This window comes from Strongylocentrotus purpuratus, unplaced genomic scaffold, assembly GCF_000002235.5.
Source record: "Strongylocentrotus purpuratus isolate Spur 01 unplaced genomic scaffold, Spur_5.0 spur5_scaffold_6, whole genome shotgun sequence".
Classification (NCBI taxonomy): Eukaryota; Metazoa; Echinodermata; class Echinoidea; order Camarodonta; family Strongylocentrotidae; genus Strongylocentrotus; species Strongylocentrotus purpuratus.
Window position 1 is genome coordinate 50,536,531 of NW_022145612.1, and position 19,594 is coordinate 50,556,124.

Genomic DNA, 19,594 nt, shown 5'->3' on the forward strand with positions numbered 1-19,594 from the left:
GCACACACATCTGGCCTCTTGAAAGAAATTCCCATGATATGATTCCATACAAAGTATATCCAGGCTGATACAATCAAAGAAAACAAAGAAGGTAAAAAAAAAGAAAAAGAAAAAGAAACACACTCATTTGCTGACTTGAACAGTGCCTTCCACACTCATAGTCACAAAACTTATGCACACTCTCTGGAGCTAGGTGTTCAAAATCCTAGTCAAATATATCATAATCTATATAAGGCTTTCAAGTGGTACAATAAATCAGTGTATTCAATATCTTTAGTGCAGTACCTGGATGACTGACCAATAATGTTTTCGTATTGCTCAGTCATCCAGGAACTTCAATTATCGATATCGATATCACAAACAAAAAAGCCATCTTTACCGATGTCGACGTAAGTCAAATTTTGCTATTTCTCTAGTCGGCCTGATATAATAATACTAATATTATTTTATCGCTATGACAATATTGGACTCGTCTCCGACCCGTTCAATATTGCCATAGCTCAAGCAATATATTCTTGTGTCACACTAAAAGCCATCCAATATTATATAAGTATTATCCACTGCATGTTGAGGCCCTCGCAGAGAATACTCATCGAAACAATATATTCCTAGGTAAAGCAAAGCATAGAGGGCAACGATAATATAAGCAGTATTGAAGGTGTGATTGTGTATGTACACCCACTCTTGTGTTGTCAGAGGTAGACCTAGCTGATCGACTGCCTGTGTGACTGAGATCTCTAAACGTCTTGCTAATCTTGGGCACTCTCAAGGTTGCTTTAAGTGACTCACTATTCTCAGGGGAAAAACATTTAACAAGATATGGATTTACATGTACGTAGATTGATTGATCTAAGAACACGGCAGTCATATTCATCTTCACCACCATCAGATAGACATCCAATATGCTGCCTTTAAAGGCACACTGTCCTACTTGTAGCTACTTGCTCCCTCTATATAGAAAACTTCCCCAATCGGTGCCTGTTGGTCCCCCATGATCTTTTTCTTATGTTAAATGAGAGCTGAGTTAATGAGATAGCCACCTGTCACAGTTACCTCGCTGGCTCGCTGTGTGGTCTAATACCTTCTGGCTGAAGTAGTAAAGCCTCCCTTTAAAGTCCCACTGCACTACTTATAGCTACTTGCGCCCTCTATATCAATAGAAAACTATGCCTAATCGGTGCCTGTTGGTCCCCCATGATCCTCTTTTTCTTATGTCAATTGAGAGCTGATCTGATAAGATAACCACCTGCCAGTGACCTTGCAGGGAGGTCTAATTCCACCTGGCAAAACTAGTGCAGATGGTCTTTAAAGTGCACCAATCACCAAATAATATATGTTCTGTATGTTAGAAGTTCTATGTCGTATTATATTCAAAATATGAGCTTCTAACATTACTTCTGTAAAGAGATTTTGCAAGTTCAAATACACCCTCAATTAACATAAAAGCGACTTGTGAAAGACTACTCGACGCACCCGTCCATGCTTACCTGTACATAAAATAAGGCCTGCACGGAACTTAAAGATAAACTCCAGTTCTGGTAAAAAAAAGAAAATTAATTCTCACAGAATCAAACAAAACTTACACTGAATGTTCAAGATTACAAATAAATGACATGTGCCAAACAATTTTGGAAGAAAATGTATACTGGCTGAGAAATGAACATAGAAAGACAAGGAAATCAAGGTAGTACTAGCCCCGACACCATGTATGTTGTCCCATATATAGCTTTCTGTGTACAGTGCTTGTTACTTTACCAAGACTCGGTCAAATTTATTATGATTTTGACGACTCCAGAACCTTGCAGAGCAGACCAATACTTAAAAATGCTACATGATCAACTGTTTCTGATCCTTTCCACACCTTTTCTTTCACAATGCAATCGCATTACCAGTACTAAAGTTTATCTTTAAGTCAGACTTTTATGATATATTTTCTTCATACTCTAGTCTGCATCGTTATCCATTAGCACCTAGAACGCCGGATGAAGCTTTTAGAGATTGATTTTAATATTATACAATCTACTGAATCTAGCCATACATGTATATTTCATACAAATTATGTTTTGGAGTGATTGGTATACTTTAAAAGACAAGACTGTTCCTCAAACTTTTTATTTTACCTGAATCGGGGAGGGAGTGTCAATCTGAATTCATGGATATACATACACACTGTACAGTGTACATGTATGTATCCATGACAGATCTTCATGCACATACATGTACAGCTGTCTGTAGTGTAGGTTTTGGTTGCTCAACTTCCATCTATGTCTGCTTTAAATTAAAGAGAAGGTTGAGTTCTGGGAAGAGGTGAAAAATAATTTGTGAGCATTACTCATTCTTATTATGCAAGTGTGGAAGAACATCAGTTAAGACATGTTCCCTGAAAAGCATGGCTCTTCAAATGCCTTCATCTTCTAAATATGCATGTAACATCGTAAAAATCGGGGGCCGGCTTTTTACGCCACGTGTTCGTGTAGTCCCATATACATCTTTTTGTGCAAGTGTTTGTAACTTTACCAAGACTTGGCCACATTTTTTATCATTTTGATGATTCCAGAACCTTGCAATATACACACAAATTCTTATATGCTAGATGATCAACCTTTTCTGGTCGGTTCCACACCGTTTCTTTCACAATGCAATCGCATGACCAGAACTCAACTTCATCTTTAAATAATTAAGTTACCGTACTTATTTTCCGTTCGGTAAACAAAGGTGTAAATGTGTAATTCCTCTATTCAGAGGAAAATTCTCACATGTGCATGTCGTCGTCTGGGTGGAATTTCATGTAAACAATGAAACATTAAGCAGAAGAGCGTTAGCACCAAATCACCACAAACTTTTATAAAACTGACTTATTTCCAAGAAAAAAAATTGTGGCTGTGTTCTACTATAACATTTCTATTAGTCTTTTAAATTTTAAAGCAATTTTCCGGACAGAAAGCAGTTTTTGAATGCGAATAATTTGAAAAGTAGTTTTCGAGTCGCTCGCGCACTAACGCCCTTCTGCCAGCGAGCCGACAATGTTTGAAGAATGTTTTACAAAATAGCCCTCTTTTTATTTTTTCACAAATAACCTTATGTATTGTAATGATGATTTGGTTTCTCTGAATTAGTGTTGGAATAAAGTTTCTTTCCCTCCCTTTCAGAAGTAGTGCAAATACAAGCAGCTGAATATTGCTGGCACCACCATTATAACTCTATCTTTTGACTTTGTTTGTACCAGCACAATACCCACCCTACCAGCTAGTACCAAACTATAAACGTGGCAACAAACACCATTGTGGAAAGAAAACCTACAACCTGCAAAAGCTGTAAAGAGCTTGTAAAATCAAAAGATTCACAGATCATATGGCATGCATTCCTCTACTCTAGTTTGCAGGGCTTGCAGGCACAACAGAGGTTCTGAGTGAGTAGGCTATACTAAAATAATGTAGGCTCTACTAGGGAGGTGTTTTTTTTAACTCACATACCCTGGCTCTACTGTAGACCGAAAGCTTCAGTCTCTGATATCGACTGTTGTTCCGCTGAGATTGCATCTGGCTCCTCTGACCGCCTCTATCAACAAATGTCAGTTTAATTAAACAAATGACCCATACCAGAAGGTTATTTTTGTCTAGCTGTACTGTAGATAGCTGCTCCTATTTGACACAACCTTCTTTCTTCTTTCCTAATTTGATTTGTTTGGCACTTAGTCACAATGGACTATTTTGCCACACACTTTTTTTATGAATTATTATATATAAACAATGACTGACGGAGTTAGGATCTGCTTAAGACTTTATGGGATCGTGTTTTAGTGTTGAATGAGAGTCTGTGTATTCAGGCTACGTTTCTTCTGCTTCATAAAGCAATCATGTGTATTCACTCATATGTTTGCACTGCAGCATTCTAATGATCCCCCTCAATAGATTAACTGGCCTTGCCTTGGGAGTCGTTTTGGGACAAACATTGTACTTCAAATACATTCAATGTATTTAAAACTTTTGTGGAGTAAAAGTATGTACATTTTTATCATCTTGTATAGTCCTAAAATCAGGTAACCTTTAATAAAGACCAGATTTATTCACATTATAAATAAATGTAAATTAATTAATTAATCCATTGTCTAAGGTAATTTGTCATGGTCACTGTAGGTTGTTAAATTGTGTTTCTACATGTATTTGGTTATCTACATGTACATCTACACGTAGGTGGTCTTAGATCAATTAACTTCGAAATCCAACCTTGATAGAATAGTACTCTAAAAGGAAGCAGAAAGGTCAGAGTTCAAGCAGACTGGTGAAAGTTTGAATGAAATCAGTAACAAATTAAGAATGTAACACATTTTTGAATGTTGCAGTTTGATGGACTTTGGAGGGATTTTGAATTCACAGAAAACATCGTCCCCGGTGTACATTTAAATGAAGGACTGCTCCAAGTATTTTCTCCATATTATGATACTACAGAGACTAAAAAACAAATGGAATATTGATCACCAAAATTATTTTAAAAATTTAAAAAAGAGGACACTGACACTCTTGACTCTACATTGTTCAAAATTTTCATATAAACTATCATTATATCATACATGTACGGTATATCAATTAACTAAAGAAAAATTAATACTCTACCAACATCAATTAAGATCAAGTTTCACACTAAGTTTCATGCTTGGATGGGCACATTCATTTATTACAAAAGTAGAGTAAATCGCCATTCAAATTTCAATGAACATGTGCAAGTGTAAGAGTAAGACATTCTTGTTCAACAATGTATGAGTCAGGAGAGTCTTTTCATTTGAGAGGACTGATAATAATATGTGCACGTACAGTACTATCCATAATAGTACATTTTGAGTAGTGCACCAGGAGAAGCGTTTGGGAGAAAATCAGCAACATTTTTGTACACAGCAAAACGCAAGATTTGTTGGTGCATATTGATATAGTGTCACAATCCACTGACAAAATTGCCAATTTGAGATTCACATGACATAACTATACTCTACGGTCAGATAGTGATTGCATATTTTAAACATTCATATATATATCTCTCCTGAGTCTTATCATTGGTCCAATTTATTTCCAAATTTTGCCATCTTGTTCCACTATTTTTTCTGCATTTAAACAAATAAACTTATTACTACAAAAATTTTAGATCTAGAATAGATGTAGCGGTACAAAGATTTGATTTAGAGAGAGCTGTTGATGTCGATGATGATAATGTTTTACAAAAATACAAGACACTTGTTGATAAAGTTCTGGGCTGGAAATAAAAATGTTGGACATAGATCTAAAGGCTTTTGGAATCTTCTTACTTCTGACTTAGCATTCTTCATCTTTATTTCAACCTTACATTGTCATTATTCAGTTTATATATTATTGGGCCCACTCAGTCATCATAGACATAGATCTAGTACACATTGGGCGTATACATCTCTTATGTATGTGTATAGCCCCAATACACAAACAAAGACATTTCCTCCTGTTTCCCTTAAATGTTTTTATTTTGCCTGTTCATTAACATGATTAACATCATTTTTGTTGTTGAATTTTTCATCCATCCATGTTTGAAAGACCCCGATACGCATTAGCATTGACTCTCTATTACTAATCTATGCTTTGTTGGAGTGCCCCACCCCCATGATTTGACCCATACAGTTACTTCTGTCTAACTAGTATTAATAATAGGACAGTGAATGAACAAAAGTGGAGCTTACCTCCGCCGTTCTGCGCCGGGGATGCATCCTTTGAGTTTGAGCTGATGGGTAGAATGTTACCCTTCGTTGGATTCCCCATCCTGCCGGAATATGTGGACAATCTGGATTTTTCTTCCGCACTATCTAAGTATAACTTAGATCGAGATCTAGTCAATGTTCTTGGAATGAGCCCAATCTAAAACGATGTAACACACAGAAGAGATACTTGATGAACGTTATAGCTTCATCAGTTGGCAGGGCCAGACTAAAGCCTCAATAGATGAGTCGAAGTCCCGAGCTTATCAACTTTGCCAGACCAGCTAGCCCGGCACGTCCCCGGTAAGGTTTCGTCTCTTTCCGTACCGTTTATTATGCTAGCGCCTATGTAGCATCGAACTTCACACTCGACCCGCCGCTACGTGGCTAACAACACGAATCAATACCGAATCTAGCTCGTTCAATTCATTCGACCTCTACGACGAAAAGGTAATAAAGACAGCTACCAGAGAGCTGTAATATCCAGACAATTAGCTCCAAAGTACTTCCGTAGTACATTCGTCATGGCAAGAGAGCAAGTACGGTACGTGAATCCGATTGTGTGAAATAATGCGGAACAATGCATGCGTTTGAGTCTACTCGGGCATCTACGAGTAGTTGATTGTGGTCGCACAGATATGAAAGTTTCAGGAATATTGAAGATTTGTTGGCATGATTTTTCCCTCTCCTCATAAAAACCCCCTTTCACCTTCGATAAATGCCCCTATTATAATCTGATCGGCGTCCCTTTTCTTTCAACAAATGCACAATTTCCTTTATTTATAAGTGCCCCTTTTTCATAATTATAATAAGTGCCCCTTTTCATATCTGGTTGTGCCTGTTTTCAAGTGTGATTAGTGCCCCTTTTCACCTGATACTTTCACTTTTAACAAGGAAACGTGCCACTTTTTCTTTCTAATAAGGGATGATCCCCTATCACCTCTAATAAATGCCCCGGTATCAAAATCTGACGGGTGCCCCTTTTACGTCGACAAATGCATATTTCCCATTCTCATAAGTGCCTTTGGCATCCTTTCCTCTCAGTAAATGTGCCTCTAATTTAAAGGAACTAAGGCGGTTCTCACATATTACGACATACTGTGCTGCTCTAATATTAATGGGTCACTTTTTCACAAAAAATCCCTAAACAAGGGACCAATTTTTCGAAATTTCTAAAAAGCATGGCAAACAACCCAAAATCGTGAAAAATGGGCTTTACTTCAAGAAAGATCCCCCAAAATAACCCTTTAAAATGGGTAGGGATTTCGAGGCTTCATGTGCTTATAACCCCGGGGTTTTTCCTCTCAGTTATAAGTTATTTTTTGTTGGTGCCCCCCCCCCCCCCACTTTGGAAGTCGCTCGGCCACCCCTGCGTGGATGTGTCTGAAGAGGACATTTGCTGACCAAACCATACAGATACAGTAGCTGACATAGGTCACCAGGCGCGGATCCAGGGGGGGGCCGAGCGTGCCTTGGCCCCTCCCCCCCCCCCCCGAAAAAAAAAAAAAAAAAAAAAAGAGAGAGAGAAGAAAGGAAAAGAAGGGAAAAGGAAAAAGGAGAGAAAGGGAAAGAGAGAAGAGGAAGAAGAAAAGAAAAGGGGGAAGAAAAAGATCGGGGGGGGGGCCGAAAGGGCCTTGCCTCCCAGGCTGTTGCCCCCCCCCCCCCAATCACAAAAATAAGAGAGAAGGAAGGAAAGGGAAAGAAAAAAGAAAAAGGGGAGATACTGGCGAACTGATAGGGGGTAGGGGGCTTGTGGGAAATCAAATTTATACGTGTTTTATTTCTAATTCCATAACGGTAGATTACAAATAATGCTGAAATGACATAATTTCACAGATTTTTCCTCACTTTTTAGTAAATTATACGTTTTTATGTGACAAATTCCTAAATTTTCAGCCAGGCAAGAAATGTGATTCTTGAGATTCCTACATGTGCAGGGTCCGAGGAACGGCGGGGACCGAGAGCCTCGAGCCCCCCCCCCCCCCCCCACTTTTTTTTGAAAAGGTATATTAAAGAAAAATAAAAAAGAAAGAGAGCAAGAAAGAAAAAAGAGTTAACTGCCAGTGTCAAATAATAATGAGGCATCAAAATATGCTCGTCTGACCGTGATTAAATGCCTAAAGCCCCCAAGCTTCCGGGGGCTCTGCTGGCCCCTGGATTCCACCTAGGGCCCTAAGGCGGGCCCTTAGATGCTCATCTGACGGTAATTTAATGTCTCAAACTCCTGAGCCTCCGGGGGCTCTACCGCCTCGACCCCACCAGGGGCCCTAAGGCGGGCCCCTGAATGCTTATCTGACCGTAATTTATAGCCCCCGAGCTTCTGGGGTCGGACAAGTTATCAAAATGTGTCTATCTGACCGCAGGCGCGTAGCCAGGGGGGGGGGGGCTGTGGGGGCGGTCCCCGAAAATCGCCGTCAAAATAAAAAAGAGAGGAGAGAAAAGAAAGAGGGCGTAGGAATAAAAAGGAGCAGACAAAGAACATCTTTGAAATTCAGACAAGGATTAAGAGTAGAGAACGGTACAACGCATCGTCTTCTTTCTCCAATGATTTTATAAAACGTGAAAGCTTCCGCGCTTCGCGTAGGAGGGGAGGGGGGGGGGGGACTGAATTCAGACAAGGATTAAGAGTCGAGAACGGTACAGCGAATCGTCTTCTTTCTCTCACAATCTTATGAAACGTCCAAAATTCCGCGCTTTGCGCGGTAGGGGAAAAACTGAATTCAGACGAGGATTATTATCGAGAACAGTATAACGGATTGTCTTCTTTCTCTAATGATTTTAATAAAACCTAAAAGCTTCCGCGTTTCGCGCGGGAGGGGGGGGGGAAACTAAATTCAGACGAGAATTATTTTCGAGAACGGTACAACGAATCGTCTTCTTTCTCTAATGATTTAAATGAAACTTAAAGCTTCCGCGCTTAGCGCGGGAGGGGGGGGGACGAATTTAGACAAGGATTAAGAGTCGAGAGCGGTACAACGAATCGTCGTCTTTCTCTAATGATTTAATGAAACTTAAAAGCTTCCGCGCTTCGCGCGGGAGGAGGGAGCCTGAATTCAGACGAGGATTAAGAGTCGAGAACGGTACAGCGAATCGTCTTCTTTCTCTCATAATCTTTTGAAACGTCCAAAATTCCGCGCTTCGCGCGGTAGGGGAACAACTGAATTCAGACTAGGATTCAGAGTTGAGAAAGGTAATACGAATCGTCTTCTTTCTCTAATGATTTTAATGAAACTTAAAAGCTTCAGCGCTTCGCGCGGGAGGGGGGGGGGGGGGCCTGAATTCAGACGAGGATTTAGAGTCGAGAACTGTACGACGAATCGTCGTTTTTCTCTAATGGTTTAATGAATCGCAAAAGCTTCCGCGCTTTGCGCGGGAGGGGGGGGGGGGGAACCTGAATTCAGACGAGGATTTAGAGTCGAGAACTGTACGACGAATCGTCTTTTTTTCTCTAATGGTTTAATGAATCGTAAAAGGGCGGGGAAAAACTGAATTTAGACGAGGATTATTTTCGAAAACGGTACAACGAAACGTCTTCTTTCTCTAATAATTCAATGAAACGTCAAGAGGGAGGGGGAACTTGCCCCTCCCTGCACCCACCCCCCCCTCCCCGCATTACGTCACTGCTGGTCAATATTACGTACCAATATTTGGCTCGCATAATTTCAAATTTGGGCCCCCCCCCCCCCCTAAGAAATCCTGGATCCGCGCCTGTAGGTCACATAGCCTACCTGAAAATAAAATAGACAATGTCTCCACTGGCCACCCCTAAAGATTGACGACTGTCAGTTACTCAGTTGTATTAATTAAAGAATTCCCCATACCAGCCGGTTATTTCTGTCTACCCACCCTTGCATTTATCTTGTGCAGCGACGGTTATACTACTTTTATGTTGTATCCTGATAGCTATCCGTGATTGATAGTCTCTCTGTCATAATATCTTAGCCTATTATCAGCGTATGTTACCAATATAACCCATTTAGAGCTGACCAAAATATCATATTCGGTCAGCTAAACATTGAAAATGTACAAATGCCAAAATAGTATCGAATCTGCAAGGTTTGATTATTTTTTATAAATTATTCAGATGCAAGATTACATTAAAACATATATAAGGGTAATGTAAACTCTTTGCAATAATACATCTTTAATCTGAAATAAAACTATTCACCTTTCACATGTGTGGTTTCAGTTACATCACTCTCAAACTCTGGCAGTGTGTTCTGGGTCAGTTCACGACGCATTTAAATACTTGTACATGGTAATTGAGTAAACGGTAAACAGTGATGTCGTATTGTCGCCAAGAAGGTATTTATAATGATCTCATTTGCAATTTCTTCCGTTCTATATGTTATTTTAGAGATAAATAATCGAGCTTTATTTTGGAGTAGGACAGGAGTTGGAGTCGGCCAGGCCAGGCCAGGCACAGCCCGGTGAGCGCGAGCAGAGTAGGGTAGCGCTCGTCGTGCAGTGTCGCTGTGGCCGTGGGCTATCTGAGCTGAGCTGAGCTGTGCATGTGCCAGTAAGCACTGGAGCTGGCACAGGTAGCCCAGTGCAGTGCACAGCGATCGCTGGATTTAATAGCTATTTTCACCGTAATCCAGCGGGAAAAAAATGATTTCTTTATCTATAATCTAGACTTAATTGTCAGGGAAAAAATTAATATTTACTTTTCAAGCTTGCCTGCATAAAATTTAAAAATAACCCTCTAAAATTTGTTTTGCATTGAACTCTATGCAAATTTACGGGGGCTCTTTTCTGATTTTCAGGGGCTCTTTTGGGCATTTCGGGCATTTCAGGGGCAAATTTGCCCTGAGCCCCTGTGTATTTTTTTCACTGTTAATTGTTTGATTTAGAAAAAAATGATAAGAAATACAAATTGTTTTTTTATTCTACTCTTTAGTTTAGGGCCTAGAGTCTACATCAAAAAATGTATAAAAAAATGTAACATAAAAAATATAAGGACTTTCAACTAATCTGTCTGTTTCGTTAAGGTACTGCGTGCGACAGGATCAGCAATCACACACAAACTGCAGTGCGTTATCTCCTCTCACTAACCCGATTGACATACTTCACTAACTTCAGTCTCTGTTAAAGGATAATTGTTAGTCCATAGATACTAGATAGGGCAGTCAGTGGAGCGTGGAGCCAGACGTCTCCGCAGCTCAGAACAAGACAACTGCCAATTTCAGAGACTAAAGCTTTCAGTCTATTATTCTATTTAATAGAATTCTATTATTCTATTATGAAGGAAAAAACTGTGATAACGCCATTACGAACGTGTAGATGGCGCACAGTTTTTCCTTCATTATCATTTTGCCTTCGGCGTAGACTAGAAGAGATGAGATTGACGGCAGCGAGAGTTTAACACGGCTTGCAAGATTTTCAACATGGATGTCGATTTTGACCCATAATTTCCTTAAAAGGGACCATTAAACGGATTATTTCCATCAAGTTAGTAAGTAGAACCGATGTATTATAGCCTAGGCCTAATTTAAAATTGGATATGGACGAGGTAAAATGACATTTTGGGGGATTTTGGGGGCATAACAAATACGGCCGTGGCAAGTTTGTCATGTTTGTGGGAGGGGCCTAGCGGCTAAAATCTAGCCGTGATATCTTCAACATAGGCTGGCATAGGCGATCGTTCAGTCTCTATAACCGGAGGTCTAGTGGAGCCAGACGTAGTCTCAGTGGAACAACCGACGATTATAGAGACTGAAGCTTTCGGTCTATTTACATGTAAGATCGATTAACATTTTTGCTGAATGCTGCTGCCGATTGTGAACAAATAAAAACAAGTTTAGACATGTATTATAGATCCTTCTTTGGTCATATTTATGTCATCCCATCTGTGTCTTGTGTTTTTTCAGGAGTTGTGACATCTTGTTTCAACAAGATTTAGTCTTCATCAGATTATTGTAATGGAGCTTTCACAAGAAACTTTCAGTTTTATACTCCCTACATTACCACCCTTTCTGAATAACTTCATGTTTATTCAAAATTGCCATTCTAGCACCAATAACAAAATTGCCAATAACCGTTCAATGTTTATATGGAACTTTCAAAGTTTTATTGGAATTGATTAAGATTTAAGAAACCAAAGTTCAGAATTAGGTAGTGATCTATGCCATAATACATGATTTAGCGACTAATGCGCTGTGGTGAATTTCCTAAACTAACTGAATTTTTCACTCCAACCCTGGACCAAACTCTACTCTCTAACTCTATCCATATGTGCTTTTGACAAAACAAACCTGTAGCAAATGTTGCGTCACCAATAACCATTGTGACCTCAAATCTAATGTATTACCACAAATCTTTTTTGTTGTTATTATCTCCAGGGAAGGATCAGGTTCTCTTTGTCACGAAGGAGGACCATGAGACCCCAATCAAAGAAGAACTCAAGTATCTTGCTGAGGAGGATGAACCCGAAGGTAACTTGTTTTTAATGATAATAATTATAGTAATAATAACAATAATAATAATATTACTATTTATAATGATGATGATACTATTAATATTAATAATGATGATTATGATCATACTAATAATGACAAATTTATCATTGTGACCTTTTTACAGCATGTTTCAAGCATTTGCATCCAGAGATGATGGACCGTTACCATTTGGAAATTGTTATTGTGGCTTTACTGTAGCTCTTGTCAGCAAATAGTGCATATATTATGCAATTATATTCATGAATTAAATTTTGTTATCATATTAATGTTAACCAAAGAATAATCTACATTAGCTTTACGCTGTTCGACAGCATTAAAGCAGCAAATGAATACAACGTATCCTTACACGTTCAATTATATCAACCAAAGTGAACATTGTCACATTCAATATCACTCTCTTCGTTGGATCCACCTAGATTTCACGGATATTGTTAAAATGTATTCTCTGTTGTTGACAGGTTTGATCCTTGCTAATGGGGATATCAACTGGAACTGCCCTTGCCTTGGTGGCATGGCCAGTGGTCCATGCGGGATGGAATTCAGGGACGCCTTCTCCTGCTTCCACTACAGCACAACCGAACCCAAGGGGTCCGACTGCATAGACAATTTCCGCACGATGCAGGAGTGCATGGTCACCTACCCTGAACTGTACCCTATGAATGACAAATCCGACCCTGACGAACCTGCGGATGTTGTACCGGAAGCTTCACAAGACGGGAGTGAAAGGGATCAAGTACCGGTAGAAAGCACAATGGACAAAGAGAGTGTCAGCTAGCGTGATAGGATACAGAAAAGTGCTGGACTTGAGGGTTGAACCATTTTATACCTGATATGATTATTCAATGAAGAGTTGTCCTAGTATTGAACAGGTTGGATGCTGTTGCTGCTGTAGTCACAAACAGAGGATGGATTTTCAGCTTGATGTGGGTATCAGAATGATGTTTAACAATGATCATTGTCATGTCCAATATCTCATGCTTCAAAAGAATCAGTACAGTGGAACTTCATTATGAAGATAACTGTTATAATAAAATTGTTATACATGTACATGTAACAAGATAATTTTCCACTTCTATGTTTTGTACATGTACATGTACATACTATATAGCCCTGATGTAATAAGGTTTCAAAATGCAATACAACAAGCAGTTTTCTAGTCCCAAGAGGTTTGTTGAGGTTTCCAACTTTTCGCTGCACTCTGTTTTAGGCTTTCATATGGACCACAATTTGAACACTGCTTTTATAGTACAATGTACATGATTCATATTTGAATGTAAAGTGTAACCAAAGATCTCTTGTGATCCACTGAAAAATTCCAAATAAATTCACAAATGAGAGAGACCTTGTATCACATTTCTTCCACATGTACATGGAATATAAATGAAAAGATGCAAGTCATGCCACTTTAACAGGAATTGCACATACATGTAAGTATGTCCCAATTGTTATTTTGTTGTCACCTATTAACTTATTTTATTCCACTTTCCACAGTTTTATGAGATTAGGTCGTGTTGTATTGTGCATCTTGACCAGGCTGATCTTGACCAGTCAGAACTTGTCAGATAATCTGACCGATGAAAGCTTGGAGGCTAGCTTTTGATAATTCATGAAGTTTTCTTCACCCTCTGAGAAAAATGTGCAGAATTATGAAAAGGTAACAGAGCACATGACTACATGTTATAGTGATAAATAACTTATTTTTGAAGAGAAGGTCAAGATTATCATGATGTCCGAGTCTGATACAGAGATATTGTGCAAAGGTTTAAACTTGAAGATTATAAAAGAGACCAAATTTCTTTCTTCTATGTAAACTTCTTGTGAAACGCCTTTTATGTAACGCAAGTTCTGTCACATATAAGATTATAATTTTGAGAAATAGTGATGATTTACCATTTGACATGTGATTCTAGAAGGTCATTTTCAGAAGATCAAATTTTACATATTGTACTTTATATAGGTGGTATAGAATGTCAAGATACTTGTCTGATCTCATATTGTTCAGGACAGTCAAGCAAGTATTTGAAAGAAAACAAAATTAATTATCAAGTTTTATACCAACATATTTGTTGGTATGTGTTGATTATGTTAAAGGGAAGTGGGATTTCCCATTTGTTCAACTAATTCTTGTACACTGTTTAATATTCATCGATATGGCAACGGAGCTTTTAGTAAAGGGAAATCTAATCTTATGAGCAAGTTGCTCTCTAGGGAAGATGGAAAATGATTTATTAGAGAAAATAATTTGTGAAACTTTCAATGAAATGGGATAAAGCAAACTTGCAAAAATGCAAAGTCTTACGATATGTCCATACAATTGGAGTACAGTAATTGAATGGATACATCTATTTTATCCTAACCCAGTGCCATTGGTCCCACAGGACAACTATTAATTAAATTAAGTTAATGTCTTGCAGTGCATCCTGACATGTGATTGTATCAAATTCAGAAAAGGGAAAATTAACATCATGTTGATAGTTTCTGACAGCTACCAGAAATGGAATTGGTGTACATGTAGTATCCTTGTCAGCGACTAATCATTGTGACGTGAATGTGCACTGTGGTTTGAAAATAACAAATCTTCCAGAGATGGAAGACAAGATGTTTTTATAGGTTTTTCTTTTACATTTTGTAATGAAAGAAATACCTTTTTTTATGAACAGTTATTTGCATTTCAATGAAATTGTATTTTTCATGTTTTGTAATCACTCAGTGCTAAAATATGTGATTTCTCTGTGATCTAATGATAGTCTATTAAAATTATAAACTTGATTGACACTTGACATTTGTAGTTTGTTGTGTAGTGCCTTCTGTTCTCAATAAAATAACCCCTGATCGGGCAGGAAGCCGTCTTGGCTGGAGGCGGAAAATCATAGAAAATTACCTCCCCATTTGTTTCAAGCACGAAATTGAATGTCCGAAATGCTTCTTCCAAGGAAAAATATGGAAAATGAAAAACAACACCAACATTGCTTGCAAACGGAGAGAAAACTTTCTCCATCACATTTCGAGCTTTTATTCGCAACTTTATGTTGTCATGTTTGTATTCATTCATTTATCTATTTATTCATACTCCACTCCTCATTCGTGGTTGTTCATAACGTTTCAACTTACTTTGTTGTTGATGGCGCTCTTCAATTATGAATGACGGGGCTATCCTAAACATGTTCAATACATGGGCATGTACTAAGATTTGGGTTGGGGAATCACCTTGAGTTTGAAAAGGGAGTTTCAAGCATAACCCAATCACATTAATGAGATCGACGACAAAATGACCGAATAAAATATAAAGTAAATAGAATAAATAATACATGTCGGTGACTGACCAAATATCTGTCGGTTTGGAATCTGTTTGAAGTCGAGTTCGTGATGTGACTGAGGTAGAACTCATGACACAATATCGCACTTTTTTGTTATGGCTTGCCCGACAAAGCAACAGTACCATAAGATACGATTATGTATTACTAACTGGTATCGAGTAGGTTATTTTCTAGATGGGTCTGACTTTGGGCTAACTGCCGATGTGTAAGGTAATTCACTCAAAGAAATTCGATAACCAAGGTTGAGTTTCCCTTCAACTAATGTTGATTCATATGATACTGTTTTGTTTAGGCAAAGGCAAATTAATGACACAGAATACGTCATTTACACTTTCATAATGCCATTACAAAAACAAAAACAAAATCACACTAACACATTACCTACATTTATTTGAGAAGCCCTAATCTGCATATCAATTACTTGAAAGAATGTGTGCAGTAATCTATTATAAATCTTATGAAATATTGATCTTCCACAAACTCAACTTTGGATATATCGATCTATATTAACAGCTCTTCTTACCTCTTGTCTTAAAGATCCCCAAAGAATCCAATTGAAATGCAATGTGTATTAAGAATAATCGAGATGTTACATTTTGATTTATCCGAAAACTAATTTCCAGACTGCCGTACTCAAATGGCGAGTAGCAAACATACATATTTCAAAAAGTCAATTTGTTGCGATATTAAACCTTGTATATTGAGGTTTTAAGGAAATATTGCTGTACATTGGGAACATTACTCACCCAAATTGTCTTCACCGGACGTTGATGTGTCACTCTGTTGGGACAGGAAGCCTCTCCGTTGTCGGTAATCGCGGGAAACCATTTTACTTCGATCTTCCATCTTCCAATTTCAGACAGGATAGCCTCTGCAGAGGCGGTGGTCTACTGAGGTCTTGTGAATGGTAAAAGACAATATATTATGTGAAACAGAAGCAGAAGATGTGATGTAGTGTGGATCATATCATTGAGGGGGGCACTGTCGTAATGGGGGGGGGGGGTGGGAGATGTGGGGATTTGTGCGCCGGTCTTGCTGGTTAATATGCCAGAGAACAAGGTTATCAAATGAGGAATGGGCGTTTCGTATACAAATTTCCTAGACCTCTTCCCTTTTTCCCTTTCTTTATCCTGTTCGGCTGGTTGGGGGAGGGGGGGTGTCCCTGTTCGGCTACCACAGGGTAGAAGAACAGACCACGAAAGGAAGTAGGGTAAAGGTGGTGTAGTTTGCCTCAAGAGTCCACGTCACCGGTATATGTAATATTACGTCATTCAGGTAAGCTCTATAATACTCCTATTTTTTTTTTCTGTAGTGAAAATGTTCCCTCAGTTATAAACAATCCGCAACTTCTAGTTAATTTTAATTGTGTGTAAAAGAAAAAAGGTCACACATGATTTCATTCAATAGATGAATACCTTGATTAAAATGACGCACCTTTTGTTTTTTCATGGAACATAACTATATATATACGCAGTGGAATTGAAGTGAGAGAAAGGGGAAGGCATCATGCAAAGAAAAGGAAACCATCTATTTCGACCCCCCCCCCCCACACACACACACACACCACACTTACTCACTGGCATGCATAGCTCTTGAAGTTATCATGATTTGCGGTGCCCCACCCCCATAATGTCACAGTGCCCATATAGCTGCACCAATATTATAAGAACGAAAATAATTCCATATGTTTTACTTTCTGGCGGTTTCCATGCATGAGGAGACAAGCTTTACGATTATATCCATGCTAGGATCATTGGAAAGAAATGTGGATACACAAAAATGAAGATGGCATAATAATTAGGAAGAGTGAAAAAGAAAATCAAGAATACGTGGGGTTTGCGCCATTTTCACTCCTTACCCTAATTCTCAATTCTGTCAATCCTGGAGTCCGCTTTCGCAATTACAAATATTGAAGCACAAAGTAACTGAATCATTTGAAGATATCATGCAGAGTAAACAAACGGAAACTAATCGATCGGAGAAAACATAATGCAATTTATAGGAGAAGCCCCCCCCCCCCGAAAAATAATAAAAACAAATAGTAAACCATCATTTTGTGATGGCTCTCGATCAATTAACTTTTTCATGCGGTATAGTGTTGTGTCGTTTTATCACCCCATTGCCCCCACCGCGCCCCTTTCAAGCAATATCGCAAAGGTCTGTCACTGTTGTTGTTGAATGGTTTATTGAGAATACTGAAAATGGCAGCCGGATGGCTAAATAAATTCAGTTTACAATACAATCATTTGAAACACAAAGCTATGTTAAAACAATCAATGGTATCACATAACGCTTGCGATGTGATTCATAAATTATGGAGCTTTATATATCTCCCATGCACATATAGGCTATTATAATACATGTATGTCCCATTAATTTGATGGAGGCATGGAAATGATACGACAGTGCATCTCCGCATTGACATACATGTAAATGGACAACTGAGAACAGCTTTGTGATTACAGATGGGCCTACATATCTAATTTATCTACAGAAAGTCATGTTCATGTAGGCATGCATCCTTGAATGCATGGAGTCGAATATGGATTGAAAAGAAGTGTAAACAAAGACACATGTCATGCGCGAGCGGCATTGATTGGTCATTGAAAGAAGATAATCACCGCGAATTTTGACAACTTATTATACCGTTAGCGTGTTAAACAAATCAAACCATTTACAATACGATGTTATAGTTCGATTCATGGAAAGGGGATTACATTTTATATAACGTATATATTGCACGGAATAAGTACCATGATATGTGTTCCGGTGTGCCACGTAGAAAGGAAGAGACCACTACAATGCACGGCTTGCTAACGGAGCTCAGAACGGAGCAATTTCGTTTCCGTGTGAAAGTTGGTGGCAGTCACTTCGCACCGTACATGAGGAAGAGGAATCCAATTTGACATTGTGACCTTATTCCATTTCCCCGAGTCATTTCTTCGCCGATCGCGAGCGACGAGCACTGTGCACCAGACTTGTGTCTGCGGATCTATATATTATTATCATAACTCGCTTGAACCATAGCCTATATGCTTGAACTGAAGAAAGGCAAAAAAAAGTCATATGATCGAATATCAGCATTATTATGTGAGCCTGCATTTTACAAGAGAGCTTCTGATCTTGTTTATTGGGGGTTTATTGTAAGCTAAGTAGCTATGACAGTCGAATGATCAGACATGCATGTCATAATTATCAGCCATGCCAATCCGGATGCCAATGGAATGCTGAAGTCTATAAAGAAGCTATAGACATACGTCTTCTGGTTGATCAACTCACACGAATGAAGTATAGACAGAGTTATAAGTGAAACTCGATCCTATACTCTATGATACCTAAACCTAAATAGATATCATGCAATTTTTAAAGGGCAAGTCTACTCCAAAATACTTTCAAGGAGAGCAGACAAATCAGACAACAATCAATACAAGTTTGAGCAAAATCGGATAACTTAAAAGAAAGTTATGAATTTTTAATGACATGAAAAACTTTGAAAATCACAAGAGAAATTGGCAACTCACTCATGATTCTGTGACGTCATTGCCTCACCATCCACTACTGGTAATTGTTTTCTTTATATTGATAATATTAAATTTCCAATTCCCCCCCCTAAAAATCTGTTTTCCTCACACCAGCATCTAAGTTTTATTGCTGGTAATATGTTTATTTGTGTGGATGCATTAATATAGATTTTTTTTTCTTCAGTTAAATCATGAAAATGTGAAGTTTGATTAACTATTTACATAAAAATCAATGATTATGAATATACAATATTCAGAAAATAGTATCAATTCTTTAAAGTTCATACTGATATAATTTGTGAAATGTCATGCACGCAATATGATACAAATCATTAACCTGGGCAAAAGCATGGGGAAATCAAGTTTTGGGGGATAAAAGGGAAATTAACGGGATAAAAATATATAAGGTAATCGATAAATAGTGAGGCAACGTCGTCACAAACTGATAACCAAATGTGTAATTTGTGTAGTAGTTCCATAGTTTTTCATACCCTAAAAAAAAAAAATAACTTCCTTATTTATTTATCCGATATCACTCAATTTTTGTTGCTGTTTCACTTTGTTTTTCTGCATTTATTAAAAGCA

The 19,594-nt window shown here is 38.3% G+C and overlaps 2 protein-coding genes across 3 annotated transcripts in view; one reads left to right on the forward strand and one right to left on the reverse strand.

Moving 5' to 3' along the window:
- Positions 1-16,383, reverse strand: part of LOC582566 (UDP-galactose translocator) — a 28,075-nt gene extending 11,692 nt beyond the window's left edge. The window contains exon 1 of one of the 2 annotated variants that reach the window (XM_031000219.1): positions 16,235-16,383. In XM_031000219.1, coding sequence (XP_030856079.1) covers positions 16,235-16,334 — 100 coding nt within the window. In that variant the 5' untranslated portion in view covers positions 16,335-16,383. Of the gene's footprint in view, positions 1-5,698; positions 6,065-16,234 lie in introns of those variants that run through there. The other variant, XM_782512.5, reaches the window with a different exon arrangement.
- LOC582540 (mitochondrial intermembrane space import and assembly protein 40) lies at positions 9,889-13,412 on the forward strand. The gene is made up of 3 exons (XM_782486.5): positions 9,889-10,018; positions 12,055-12,147; positions 12,630-13,412. Exons 1-3 carry the CDS (start codon positions 9,997-9,999, stop codon positions 12,944-12,946), a joined length of 432 nt encoding a protein of 143 aa, XP_787579.2. The 5' UTR covers positions 9,889-9,996; the 3' UTR covers positions 12,947-13,412.
- Positions 16,384-19,594: the final 3,211 nt, after the last annotated feature.

Bases quoted from the DNA above. Each gene is read 5' to 3' on its own strand.
- LOC582540 (XM_782486.5), top strand. From the start codon at position 9,997: ATGTCGTATTGTCGCCAAGAAG. The intron at 10,019-12,054 runs GTATTTATAATG...TATTATCTCCAG, and splicing joins GTCGTATTGTCGCCAAGAAG to GGAAGGATCAGGTTCTCTTT. The intron at 12,148-12,629 runs GTAACTTGTTTT...TGTTGTTGACAG, and splicing joins TGAGGAGGATGAACCCGAAG to GTTTGATCCTTGCTAATGGG.